General features: G+C 37.1%; 1 protein-coding gene across 2 annotated transcripts in view; it reads right to left on the minus strand.

The window, feature by feature from the left end:
- CERT1 (ceramide transporter 1) overlaps nucleotides 1-14,130 on the minus strand; it is a 79,487-nt gene that overhangs the window by 6,032 nt on the left and 59,325 nt on the right. Inside the window, exons 8-15 of one of the 2 annotated variants that reach the window (XM_005522730.3) lie at nucleotides 11,504-11,596; nucleotides 8,774-8,860; nucleotides 7,739-7,831; nucleotides 7,066-7,143; nucleotides 2,769-2,864; nucleotides 1,956-2,088; nucleotides 1,750-1,820; nucleotides 310-438 (exon numbers count right to left, since the gene is read on the minus strand). In XM_005522730.3, the coding sequence (XP_005522787.1) occupies nucleotides 310-438; nucleotides 1,750-1,820; nucleotides 1,956-2,088; nucleotides 2,769-2,864; nucleotides 7,066-7,143; nucleotides 7,739-7,831; nucleotides 8,774-8,860; nucleotides 11,504-11,596 (780 nt within the window). The remainder of the gene's footprint in view (nucleotides 1-309; nucleotides 439-1,749; nucleotides 1,821-1,955; nucleotides 2,089-2,768; nucleotides 2,865-7,065; nucleotides 7,144-7,738; nucleotides 7,832-8,773; nucleotides 8,861-11,503; nucleotides 11,597-14,130) is intronic. The other variant, XM_014252359.2, reaches the window with a different exon arrangement.

Here is a 14,130-nt window from a genome sequence, read left to right on the forward strand (position 1 = left end):
CTCTTATATATGACAATACTATAGAGATATTGATTTATTCCATACAAAATAACCTTAGTTCTTTAAAATGTTTTCACATCTCCAGAAATTTTTGCTTCCATTCTGCTGGAACACCCTAGATCTGCCAACCAAGAGATAGGGCAAAAAAACTTTTGGCTAAGAACGCCTAATTTTATCACCTGGTTTAAATCAACTGTATTTTTGTAAAAATCCTCCATCTTCCTCACACTAGCACTGCAAATGCATTACCACAGAACAGAAAAAAAACACTTTAAAAGCAGAACTTCATAGATTCAAAATAATACTTACAGGAGCACTGTCATGCTCTACAGAGAAATTGCACACAATCCATGTTTCCGGATCATTTTCACTGAATGCTGGTATCTTTCTAATGGCAGACAAATACAGCACATCCCTTTGAGAGGCTGGCCACACTCTCTGCAGAGAAACACCTTAAGGTAAGTTTTTCCAGGTTTAACTACCAGCCTTAGTTAAAATTAAAAACCACGCAAGACAGAGCAGGTCAGTTACATTATTAAGGCAAAGCATCTTCAAGTTAGTAATTTCATTCTGCAAACTGGAGGAGAACATAGCTGTTGTAAATAGGCAACCGAAATTTCAGGTTGGCTACACTTCATATGAAAAATAATAAGCCAAAACTTCAAGGCCTTTGAAATGAAGAGTGCCCAAATGCAATGAACTTTTCAGTTAAAAAAATAGGAAGAGTTACCCTCCTGAACCCTTAACCTCAGGTTTGCATTTTAGTTAATTCTTGTAAACTACAAACTAAACTAATGGTTAGGTGTATAAGGATGCATCTACAGATACTTATGTCTCCAGAGAAAAAGAGAGAGAAGGGATGTATTTAAAACTATTATTACTTCAAAAAGCTACTACTTTAGTAAGACAGATATAGCAAACTGATATTATCCAAGAGAAAGTTTCAGAAGTGAAATGTGTGACAAAATAAGAAAATAGACAGAACTTATTTTCCTGACACTCAAAAAGAGAAAAAAGTTCTGGCTTTTGCCATCACCAATACAGATGACACAACTGTCTTAATCCAAATGATTAGTCCTCTGTTAAAGAGGTTTTAATGTAACTGAACTACTGGTAAAATTGTCAAAGAAAAGTATTTGTTTAATGTCTGAATATACTAATAATTAGAAACAGACAAGACTAAGGATGAGTATGCACATTTCATTCCAATTCATTCCAGTAGATTTTTTAGATCTCTACATTTCAGTTGTTGGGTTATAATTCAAATGAACATTTTTATAAACTGACAGCAGAACCACTTTTGGGGGAAAAAAACAATTAAGGTACAAGAATGATTAAAAGCACTTGCATTATCAGGAGGTATGTCAACTAATTGTGGTGAACGGTAACATGCAATTTTGCAAAAAAAACACCAGATACAGTGGTGTAGGTTTCTTTCTTGTAGTCAGTGGTGATTTATTGCTTTTGTTTGCTTTGGTTGACTCTGGCCTTGCTGGCAGTGATGTAATTCTGAGATTAAAAGCAAGCCCCACTTGCTACTACAAGCTCTATCAAGACAAATGCACAACCAATTATGCTCTCAAGAAAAGTTAAAAAAATTTAGGGAAGTTGGAGTTTAATACACAACGTGTTCTGGAATATTGTTCAGAACAGTATTTTAAGTTGTTAAGCCAGTAAAGTATTCAGAATAATATTGGAACATGCATGCTTCAGATGCCTCAGTAAGGTATGCAAATGAATTGTTATTACCTTATGTGTCTGGTAAATGATGATTGCGTTATCAGCTAAATTTTCCACAACATGGAAATTTTCAATTGTTGCTAAAAGAAGGAGGGGAACAGGGGGGAAGAGGGAAGGAAAAAAAATCCATCAGTGAACAGTCACAGACAATAGGACAATGCTGTAAATACTATTCTTGCTGATGAACCTGGTAAGCTGAAGAACCAACGACTTACTTTCCCAGTCATTACGAACATCAACATTCCAGAAGTAGTGGCAAACTTCATGCCCTGTTACCCCTTTAACAGCATGGGTTGCTTTCAAAGGATCTAGAACTATTCCGTTCTCTTCCACTTCTCGTCTGTATACCTAGAGCCGAACACAAAGAAAGACTGTAGAACAGAAACTGTCAAAACTGTTCATGTTTTAATTGTTTAAATTTTATCAGTTTAAAAAAACCCAAACCAACAAACCTAGAAGATTAACACATGAATAATTTGCCACAAAAATGTTCTCTGGTAACACCAATTGAAGACATTCTTAAATGGCAATTCACATTAAAATACCAGTACATTAAGGTTTCTACTCCAAAAATGACTACGCTATCTTATTCATCACTATCCACATGGATTCATAAGCACAGTGGAGAAGCCAACACTGTAGCTTGTTACTCCTGTTATTTTTGTACACGTTAGAATTTACACATTACTTTGATACCAAGCTTTAAGTAGGAGGGAATGAGAAAGAAGTCTGCAACGATTAATCCATTGCAAGAGTTACACAGAATTTTGTATGAATAAATATATTAGAAGCCACAGTTCACATGGACCCCAGTCCCAACCTAAACAATGGTACTCCCAGAGAGAAGTTTCAATAGCATAAATTGCTGATTGATATTATTTCCAGAACTCATAGAATGATGTAGGTTGGAAAAGACCCTTAAAATCACAGAGTCCAGCAGTGAAGGTAACACTGCCAAACGTACACTGGAAGAATCTGTATTCACAGTGTATCATCTTATACAAATTAATCAAATCTGAAACGTTTACCTTCATTTCTCCTTCTTCTACCACTAGCTGCCAATTGGCATCTCCTCCTACATCTTGCAAGGAATATGTCATGTGGTTTTGTACCATCTCTTCCACCTGTAAATGAAAAAAAACCCAAGCATTTTTAACTCATTCCTTCCATCTTTTTGGGGCGATACTGTACTGCACTGGAAGTCACAAGTTAATACTTCAATTCCTGCGCAGGAGCTGAATTTGAATGAGAGAGCTCTCTGTTAGGTTAGGAACAAGGAAATGATGCTGTGGCCTTTGGAAACAAAAGCCAAAATCTTGATTCCAATTCCAACTTTGCACTTTGTGGGTACTTCCTATCCTGCCTTTGTGCCTTTAAACTGTCAAACCTCATCACTCCTACCTAAAACAGTTCCTTATTTCAGCAGATAGGAACAAGTACCTCTAAATGGAATTGCAATGCACTGTAAGATATTCACTGAAGAGCATTTAAAAAGCTCAACAAAGGCAGGGGGTTAGGGAGGAAGACTGAAAAGCTCTGAAAAGCAAATGCATATCAAAAGTCATTGGAAGAGCAGTGAAGAAAACAGCCATAAGCAAAGCACGCCTGCTCTTTTTCAGTGGCATCTTTACACAGTTGACATCTAGAAAAAAAAACAGAAATGCCTACACACTCAAAGGATTATGATGGTACAGAGATTCTATAATTATAAAATGTTCATTTAAAACTTATTTTGCTAGCAGCTGTGCCTTTTTTTTACAGCCAAATATTTGCTATATTTTTATCAAGCTATGTGAGTATCTCATTTTTTATTCCATACAATATGCATGAAAATGGATACTTGGACAGGAAGATGACGCTTATTTTAGATCTAATATATTATTCTGTTCCCCACACTTTTCCAAATGCCCCAAATAAAAACAGAAGCAAAATCATCGGGTATCCATTGCTGTGTAATGCTTTAAATATTCAAAACACTGTAACAACTTTTTTCCACTCAAAAAAGAGATGACTACGAAGACTTATCACAGCAGCAAGTCCACATGATTCAAAGCATTTTCCTGAACTACTGGAAATATCCTTTTTTTTTAAAAGGAAAAGCACTACAAACAAAATTAGTTAATTGACCAGTACAAAGATGAGTTGAAGAAGTGCACAATCACAAATTAACTGTCTGAACTCTAGGGTGCTTTTGTACAACTTACAAAAGTATGAAGCCTAGTGTGCAGTGCAATATGTAAAACATATTTGAGCAAGTATGAAAACAAGTAGAAAGCAAAATTAGTAACAATTAATCTTTTTTTAATTGATACAGAATTGAACAATATTATTTACTTTTAATTCAAGGCAGGAATTTTGTTTGTACTATGTACTCAACAGGCAGTACACTTAAGACCAGAAAGAAAAAGGTAACTGAATCAAATAAAACTCTAGAATTACAGCATGAAAAAACAAAATCCATTGGACAAAAATCCTAGTTTGTCTTAGTTTAACTAAGCATGGAATTCTCTAGACAAGGAAAAGTTATCAATCCAGGTTTTTGGTGCTTTGGTTTTGAGTTTCAGTGAACAAAAAGCACCACCAAGATTTATGTTTCAGCTTCTAGACAAGACAACTTTTGCTGCCAGTCACTAAGCAGGTTTCCTCCAAAAGTTTCTTCCTTTTTTCCCAGTGAAACAATAGCAATACATTACAAACCAGGTAAGAATGTGTGCTATTTAAATATTCAATTTATTAGCTCTAGGTCACACTTCTGTAAGAATGGAATCCTTGCCATGCTTTCAACATTTGCCATTACCTTCAGGCCTTTATGTATTTTCTATCCCACCTCTAAATTTATTAAGGACAAAGCTATGCTTTATACATTTACTTTTGTCTTTTGATACTTTTTGATTTATGTAGTAAATGCAAAGGGATAATGGAAATATCAAGTAAAGAAGAGAAGGAGGCATCCACAGGAGCACAGTCTAAACAGACTTCTGCTTCACCAGGAAATGCAGTACCTACCCAACCTGCTTGGGCACACTGTCTTGTACAAACTGTATTCAGTATATGCACTGGTCACCATCTGTCAACCTGCACCTATTTCAGAGGCATAGGCAAGATAAAAAGATTCTCTCTCACCTGAGAGGCTCTCTATTACTTCTGGGTTCCTAGCTAACAAGAATGGTCCGCAAAAATACTTGCAACCTGTATGCCATACAGCCTTTACCTGAACTTTGAGTGGCAAGTTCTTCCTTTCAAAGGGCCTAAGAACAACTCAGAACCTATTACAAAGCTGATAGATCTTTAAAAGAGAGTGATCTGAACTCCCACTCAACTGGCAGAGACAACAATGCCTTTCTAAGGGCACACTGAAGAAACAGCTCCCATCAGAATACATGTTTCTACGTCTCAGTCTTAAAAAACAGGGTTGCAAGTTGCTACTTGACTTTTTACTGATAAAATTGGCTTAATTCACATAAAGTCTTGGGAAATAGTTACATTTATTAAGAATCAAGATATGAACTTGCCTTCCTAAAGACAAATTGTCAGCCTGGGGACAGAGGCCAATTTTTAGAACATTTTTTAATGAAATCCACAGCAGACAGAATGAAAAGGTTTGCATCATGCTCTCTGTTGTCTTGTTCAGTAGAACTGGAACTCCAGAGCAGGTGGAGTGACTTGTTAATAAGGCAAAAATTTGTTTTAGGGAAAATACTTGGAGGGTGGAACTGCATGTGGGGATGGATATTCATACTTTCTAAAGTGAGTCCACTAACTTGAAACTGGATTAGGAGGCACTTCATATTAACTTTCATGTAGTATAATCCATGCAGCAGGCAAAAAGAGCAACTTCACTCCTGATCCTGATATTTAACCATCAGCACTATTGTGATAAGGACCTGGTCCACCTCAGGTTTGTTTTTAAGTGACCAATTCTGCAGTCACAGTGGTGCTCTAAAACTCAGTTTTATCATATGAATGCATATGAATCATATGAATCATATGAAATATGAGATACTAATACAGGCATAGAAAAGGTGAAAATACCTTGGCAAATATGAGTTTCCCCTATGCTGTATGATCTCTGTACACACAATCTGACAGAGTACTAGCTCCCATCTTGGCAATCAAACTTGCTTTCTATTATTTATTATCCCCTCACTTTACTACTCCTCCAAAGAAAAAACAACTTAGAAAACTAACTCAGCTACTGGAGTACTGGTAGATGAGCCTATCGCTGCTGTACAATAGGACTTGCATAGTGTTTCCCCTTCAGTAAGTTCAGACTTTAGAAATAAACTGACTGCAAAAGGTCTTCGAATATTAGTCCGCTAGGCTAGTCCTTAAGTGTTGGTCCTGCTCATGAAGCTGGTAGTAATGTCTGCAGGTAATAAAATTCCAGGCTCTGCTAAAAAACAAACGAACAAAAAACAACAAAACAAACAACAACAAAAAATCCTGTTTGGAAAAAAAAAAAAAGAAAGATTGGTTGTAGCTTTTGCTAATACTTTAGAAAGCCTCCAGAAGAGCAGATCCCAGAAGGAAGCTCCAGATTCACCATCACATATGGACCACAGAAGGAAAGAAACAGCATGAATAACATATCTGAACTAGTCTTTTAGTCTTTTTAGAGACTAAAAAGCAAAACCTTACCTAATTCTACTCTAAACTATCATCTCCCTAGTAAGCACCTAAAGTAATTCTGTACATTACTGGAATATGTTAGTATTGCAACACTGACATATTCAGGATGTCAGACTTAGTTTCTGAAGGACACGTGAATATACATAAACTCTTCAATATGATTTGTCATACCCACAGTCTTGTTCTCAACATGCTTAATGGCCTTTTGGTAATCAAACTAGTCATAGAGGTAAAAAACAGTAACAGTGAACTGTAAGATTCAATGTATTAATAACATTACAAATAAACACTTCAGACAAAAATCAAACCTTTGATTTAAACGCAAGAAAAACTATTCAATCTGAAGCAAAGAACCTCTCCAGCCTATGTAAAACATATTCTACTTACATTATAACTAGATATACAAAATTTTCAAACTATAGGCATTTTTATTAAAGCTACTGAAGCAAACCAAATAGTTTCACAAGATTTGGGCCTCTGCACAAGTGGTATGCATGCAAGCTGTACGTAAAGAAAGACAACCATTTAGTATAGGAATAGAGAACTCCTTTGTTTGTCTCAATGTACTAGTTTAAAGCAAGCAGTGATTGACGTAACAAAAAAAAAAAACAAAACAAAACAACAAACCAGGTTCTAGAGAAGAGGATGAAATAGAGCAAAGATATGCAACCCCCACTTGACACATCAATACAGTACCTGGGCGCTGAATCTGTGAACATCATCAGAGGCACTGACTAGATCAATGGAAGACATGGAGGAAGAGCGACTATAGGGCTACCAGAGACAGACAAAGAAAAAACCAAGTAATCAGAACAAAGGCACAACAGAGCATTCAGTACCAACTTGCAAGCACAAGATAATGAAGAAAAGGAAAACAAAAGCACCATAAGCAGCAAGCACAGCAGCAAATGCTGATTTCATGCACCTATTATATATTATGCTCCCAGTGTAGCCCTGACAGGAGCACAATGTTTCCAGTAACATTAAAAAACAAGTCAATGGATTCTGATACAACCAAATGATTTTTTTTTTTAATTTTTAAATTTTTTTTTAATAAAACCAGTTCAATGAATGTGGGTGAAGGTATATTGAAAACGCTGGAGTTAACCAATTGGAATTTTTCCTTTTTTTTTTCTGCCTGACAAACCTGATACAAATAGAGAGGATTCTAAACAGATTCTCAAATCAGTACTTTTGAGCCAAGACAAAAAGCAGTCCTTCTTCAGTTCCAGCTACTTTTTTTGAAAATAAGTAGGCCACTGGAAGTTACTAGAAACACCAAAAAAATCTCATCTACCCATATAAAATGTTACATAGAAACAGCACAGACCAGCCCGTTATTCTTAGAAGATCACGATAAATATCTTACTGTTTGCACAAATCGATGAGTCCCCACAGCAGAATATGCATCTCCAGAAGGTAAGGATGTTGGCCAGTGTAATCTAACCTTTTCGCTTTGGGACTGCAACAACATAGGTTTAATTATTATTAGTCAGCTGCTACGGGGTGGACTGTGAAACAAAGTGAGTCATGCTCAATCTACATAGTGCCTACAACAACTAATGCTGTCCATGACAGGCATGAAGCTGTCATCCTACTGGAATTCTCAGTGAGTGGGCCTGAAGACTGAATTCATCCAAACTTCAAGGTGTATTTCAGAGTTAAGGAAAACACACTGGCAGCACTAAAAATCCACGTAGTACTATCACAGTCACTCAAACCCTTTACTCTTTGCTAGGAGATCCCAACATAAGGTAAATTCTTTTGGATACTACAGGTCCACTAGAAAGTCTTTTAAATCTCGTGTCATTGTTATTCACTATATTCCTAAGCATAAACTCTTTTAAGACAAAGGATGTATGACTTTGTTATTCCATCTCATTTTATAAGCTACTATACTTTCTCATACTTTGTGTATTTTCTAAAATGCATCTTATCCCTTTGATACTTGTCACTGAAGTGTATTCAAGAAATGAGTTAGCGAAGTAGCCAAGCAGAACTATGTCTTTCCTATTCCATATATCACTAAAGTAAAAAGGAACTTCAGACCAATTATTACATTTTGAGAGACAGCTGTAGTATTTGATATTTTTATTTTAAAAGGGCAGCAGTCACAAATAGATAATTTTCATACAAGACATTTATTTAGGAATTAGAAACTAGAGACATTCAATAAACTTAGCATTTACACTGTTCTTTTCTAGACAAGCTATGTCTAGAAGTTACTTTCCCAAAATCAGCATTAAGCAGTATTTTGTTGTAAAAATAGGAAGGGAAATTCCCTGATCATCAGTGTTAGAATAAAATAACTAGAGCTTCAGGAGATACACCTCAGAACAGACTGTAAGTCAAAGAAGTCTCTCAGGAAGTACTCATCATTAAGACATTTTTCAAGTTTTAGTACCTGTTCCTCCATTTTATCCTGTCTATCGAGAGCAGCTTCAACAGCATCAAAGAATTCTTCTTCATTAATCAGACTATTAGGACCCTCCTAGAGCACAAGAAGAAAAAACTAGTTAAAAATTCTGAGACATAAAAGTTTCACTTCAATTTAATATTAGAAATATATATTTATATTTTATATATAACTGATGGAAGCAAATTTCTTCTACAGATCTCAACATTTTCATCAATATTCTTGGATTACAAGTTCTCTGAAAATCTCTTCTTGTTAAAGGAAGTGTCTCCCTCTAAAAACAATTTAATGATAGTGGCATAAAGAAGAAAAATTCCCAGGAAACTGAGTAATAGTGTCAGTATGCTTTAACACCAAATGTAGGGTTGAATTAATAAATATCTTCTCCTGAAAATGTTTACAGGGTCAGTAAAGTACATCTATTAACATAACTGTGTAGTTATTACACAAGTATACAAGTATTACAAGTATTTCAGTGTAAAAGTGCTTTAAGGCAATGATACTCAGGTATGTGTTCAAAAATACAAAGGAAGACAAAATTTTGGGGATCTCTGTTGAAAATTCTCAGAAATAACAGTTTAACACTAAACAGCTGGTAGAGTTAAGTCAAGGACTGAAAATGCTAGTTTACTAATTAAAATGGTAATTTAATAAAATTAGATTTACTGCTTTTACTGTATTGTAAAACAACCTAGTCTTGCAACTTAAAAACCCAAAACTGTGTATCATCAGAGACACCTGGAAGAAACAGCTGGATTCATAACCTAGTAGACAAGTCCAACTTTATTTTATTCTTTAACATTGCATGTCTCAGTGACAACAATTCATCTAATGTCAAGTATCTTAAATATCTGTACAGTATTATTTCTCAGGCTATGACTTGAAAGTAGAAAATGTGTTAATGTACATGAAATGGTCTAGCTTACTTTATTGCAGGTGCATTAGCTTACATTAGTGTGGATGCCTCTTCTCTGGAAGTGTTCAGTGCCAGGCTGGATAGGGCACTAAGCAACCTGGTCTAATGGGAGGAGTCCCTGCCCATGGCATGGAGATTGGAACTAGATGATCTTTAATATCCCTTCCAACCTAAACCATTCTACAATTACTCTTCAAAGTTGGTTTATGCATCTTAGGATAGAACTGAGGAGGATACCTCACTGAGGAGAATGCTGATGAAATGCAATTTAATGGAAGAAAGGAACTTAAAATCTGAACTTGAAAACAAGGTATTTCAAGTGGCAGTGACAAATTAAAAATCAGTTCAAGTTAAACTTCATCTTCCAGGACTGTCAGAGTTTTCATATTTTTGCTTTACTTATCTCTACAGCTGAACAAATAAAAAGGGAAAGTACAATTACATATAAGTGGTATCAAATGTATGAGAAAATCACAAAAAATCAACAAAAATATCTGTAAGAAACATACTTCAGACAAAAGCAAAGCATCAAAGGTAAAGATATACTTCCACTCAAGAAATCAAAGACTGAGATTCTTTATACAGTTTCAGTTTCCAGGGTGAAAAAAAGTAAGTGTGGCATGAACACACTTGTAAATCACACTTTCACTGGCTTGTGAAACTTCACTTTCCTCCCTAAGAAACAACCCAGTCTTAAAAGTGTACTGAGTTAGTGTAGCAAGATTTTGGTAGCTTTAGTGGCAACAGGGGTGGCTTCTGTGAGAAGCTGACAGAAGCTTCCCCCATGTCCAACTGGGACAGTGCCAGCTGGCTCTAGGATGGACCTGCTGTTGCCGTTGCCCAAGGCCATGCCCCCATCAGCAACTATGGCAGCATCTCTGGGATATTATATTTAACAAGGGGGGAAAAAAAACCCCATGCAACTGCAGCTGGAGAAGAGCATAGTGAGAAAAAGAGCTCAGTAGGTAGCAGGTCAATGAAGAAGGAGGGGCAGGAGGTGCTCCATATGCTGGAGCTGAGATTTCCCTGCAGCCTCTGTACAGCCTGCAGCTGTGCCCCTGCAGCCCTTGGAGGGTCCATGGAGATGCAGAGATCCACCTGCAAACTGCTGAGGAGCCCACGCTGGAGCAGGTGGATGCCCAAAGAATGTCAAGATCTGGTTGGAAGCCCACACAGGAGCAGACTTCTGGCAGGACCTGTGGCCCCATGGAGACTAGCTCATGCTGGAGCAAGTTTACTGGAAGGACTGTGATCCCATGCTGGAACAGCCTGTTCCTGAAGGACTGCATTCCATGGGAAGGACTCATGTGGAGCAGTTCATGAAGACCTGCAGTCCATGGGAAGGACTCATGTTGGAGGAGTTAATGGAGAACTGTTTCCTGTGGGAGGAATCCCACCCTGGAGAAGGGTAAGAGTGTAAGAAGTACTCCCTGTGAGGAGGAAAGAGTGGCAGAGACAATGTGAGATGTCCTTTTCTCTCTGCACAGCTGAGGTGTAGAAGGCAGAAAATTTGGAAGTGAAATTAAAACCAGGAAGAAGAAAGGAGTAGGGGAAGGATGGTTTTGAGATTTGATTAGTAATTAAGCTGTATTTCCCCAAGATGATTCAATTTTGCCTCTGTCAGCAATTGGTCAGTGACCTTTCCCTGTCCTTATCTCTACTCAGAAGACTTTGATATCCTCTCTCCCCATCCACCTGAGAGGAGTAGTAGAGTGGCTTAGTGGGCACCTGGTATCCAGCCAGGGTCAACCCACCAGAAAAGGTCATAGTGTTTTAAAAAATTTCAAAGGTAGAATTTGTACCTCATAGTCTGGCCCTCCAAAGTGGGACTTTTTCTTCAGTTCTGTCACAGCATTTTTGTACGCTTCTTCAATTCTTCTCCTTTTCTCCGTCTCCTGTAAAATTACATGATCATTTGATGCAGTGAAAATGAATTGTGAACATGACAATAAATTGAATGACCTAGGTTTTATTTTTTCTAAGCAGCAACTGCAAAGATGATGGGTTTCTGAGTTTATTTGCATGTATGCCTTATATGTGCCAATATACATACATATATAATAGAAAGCCTGGGGAACTAGCTACCTTGAGGATACCTTCTAAGTCATGTGGAAGAAAACAGATCATCAAGCAAAAATTGGTTTCTAGTTTAAGCATAGTTGTTCATTCTTCCTTGGGGTTCATACTTTGTATCTGATGTTTCATATAAACCTCCTTAATACAGATGCTTTGGCAGGGAAAACAAAGGGTAAAAACTAAAACTGGTAAAAAACTAACTTGCTGAAGTAGTGATACACTAACAATTCAAACCCTGTAAGTTTGTATCTATAATTAGGGCAACTTGAATAATTTTGTGGACTCCACACAGAGAGCGCAACTGGACATCCTTCTCCCCTAAGAGGTTGTGACTGTACTAGGAGCCAGTGTATATACACACCTGATGGTGACTATCATTGTGTATTTTGGCTAAAATAGTAGTAATGCGAAAATTAGACTTAGTCTAATATTGCCTCTGCAAATTCTGCATACTGCCAGATACTTTTCATGAAGAAGATAGAAATTCTTGCAAAAATCAGCCTTTTTCACAAGATGTTTCTCTGTCCCCTTTCAAAATCACTTCAGGCGAAAGCCAGTTCAGGTGGACATCACACACTACTTCTTGCAGAAAAGGGTATGATTATTCAGCAACCCAAACCGAAATTTTAAGATTCAGTGGAAAACCCTAAAGCAACACTGAAAGGCTGAGTTACTAACTGAGAATTTGGTGATAACATTCCCAGTTAGGCAATATTTTTGATGTAGAACAAGGCAATATAGTTTTACACACACACAAAAAAAAAAAAAGAAAAAGAAAAAAAAAGCGCTTTGATGAGGACAATATTGTTTTTAACTGTGACTGTAGGCTTTTCCCTTCTGAAACTACCAAAGAGCCAGTACCTGTTAACAGATTTCACAAAATTTTGCTTGTTTATCTTTTCTTAAAGGAACTGGAGAGTCCCGAGGATATATAAAGCATGACTTGAGTATAAGTCACTGAAAAAGCACAGAAATTTTCCAGGCTTGGAATGAAAAACAAAACAGACCTCACTTAAAACACAACCCCTCCTACTCACCTCAAATCCCTACACTTTCTGTACTTCAATCTGGAAATTAGTTACAATTCGCATGTGTCAAAATACGGCTCTCCAAATTTGCTAGCTTTTTGTGGCAATAGTATTAAAGAAGGCAGAAACAAGAACAGAAAAATGCTGTGGCAGTCAAGACAACGTGAAAAGCATTATCACAAAGACTTTGTTGCAAGTAAAACAGTGGATCAAACAGTAATGACAAAATCCTTGGTGTATACAATGTGTATACATTTTAAGAAAAGTCTATTTTAAAATACATTCAATGTATTATATACTGCACTAGAAACAGAAAGTCAAGCTCAAGATCTTAAGAGCTAAATGCAAAAGGTGGAAAGAAAAGCTGTAACTACAATTGCTTTAGATAATACTACATGCTTCATAGCAATCTCATTCACACTTGACTGTTTTGGTAATTAAAGAAAACTAACCATAGAACCTATACTTCTATCATCTCAAAATACTTATTTCCTTTTCAGAGAAGTTTACACACAGATTCAAGAAAACCTAAAATACAAAGATCTGTATCGTTTTCATCCCACATCTATGTATCAGAAGGAAAGCAAAGTCTTTTGATCAGGCCCATAAGCTACTCTTAAAAAGTGATGTTTAAGCACTAAAACGAAAAGACAAAAACTAGAACAAAAGCAGCTCCACCACTATGGAATAATGGTAGTAGAGGTCTGAATACAGTCCATTGGTGTCTTCAAGAGTGCAGGCATCAAGGTGCTCCTCACAAGGGTAGCATTTGTGGGAGGAGACTAGGGCTGCCTAGCAGCAGACACAGGTGGCTCTTGCCAGCTCCGAAACAGACTCACTGCAACAGACTGAGCCCATCCACCATGTATGTGACACTTCTCTGAGGGGAAAAAAGAAAGAATAAAAAACACTCTGTGGGGAGAAGAATTGGAAGAAAAAGTGAGAAATCACAGAGGAGATGCCAAGACCAAAAAGATGAGGAGGTGCAGCTCCAGGGCAGAGAACATATTAGGTCCACACTGCAGGGGTATTTCCTGAAGGAACCATGTCTCATGAATGATCCACACTGCAACAGATTTTTCGCAGAGGGCTGTCACTGATGGAGGCTACTTGCACTAAAACTAGGAAAAGGGAGGAGGAAGGAATTACAAAGATGAAGTGTTTTGGATTAATTGCAAACATTCCATTCCTCACCTGCACTGCCTGCTGCTAGCAGGCAGTAAGGTTATGGAACATACTACCTCAGGTAGCATGCAGCACATACTGGACAATCAGGGCACACAGCCCAGTCAGCAGGGTTTTGTGAAAGGCAGGTCCTGCTTGAC

This window comes from Pseudopodoces humilis, chromosome 4, assembly GCF_049639895.1.
Source record: "Pseudopodoces humilis isolate 2021_Gansu_Grassland_sample_001 chromosome 4, ASM4963989v1, whole genome shotgun sequence".
Classification (NCBI taxonomy): domain Eukaryota; kingdom Metazoa; phylum Chordata; class Aves; order Passeriformes; family Paridae; genus Pseudopodoces; species Pseudopodoces humilis.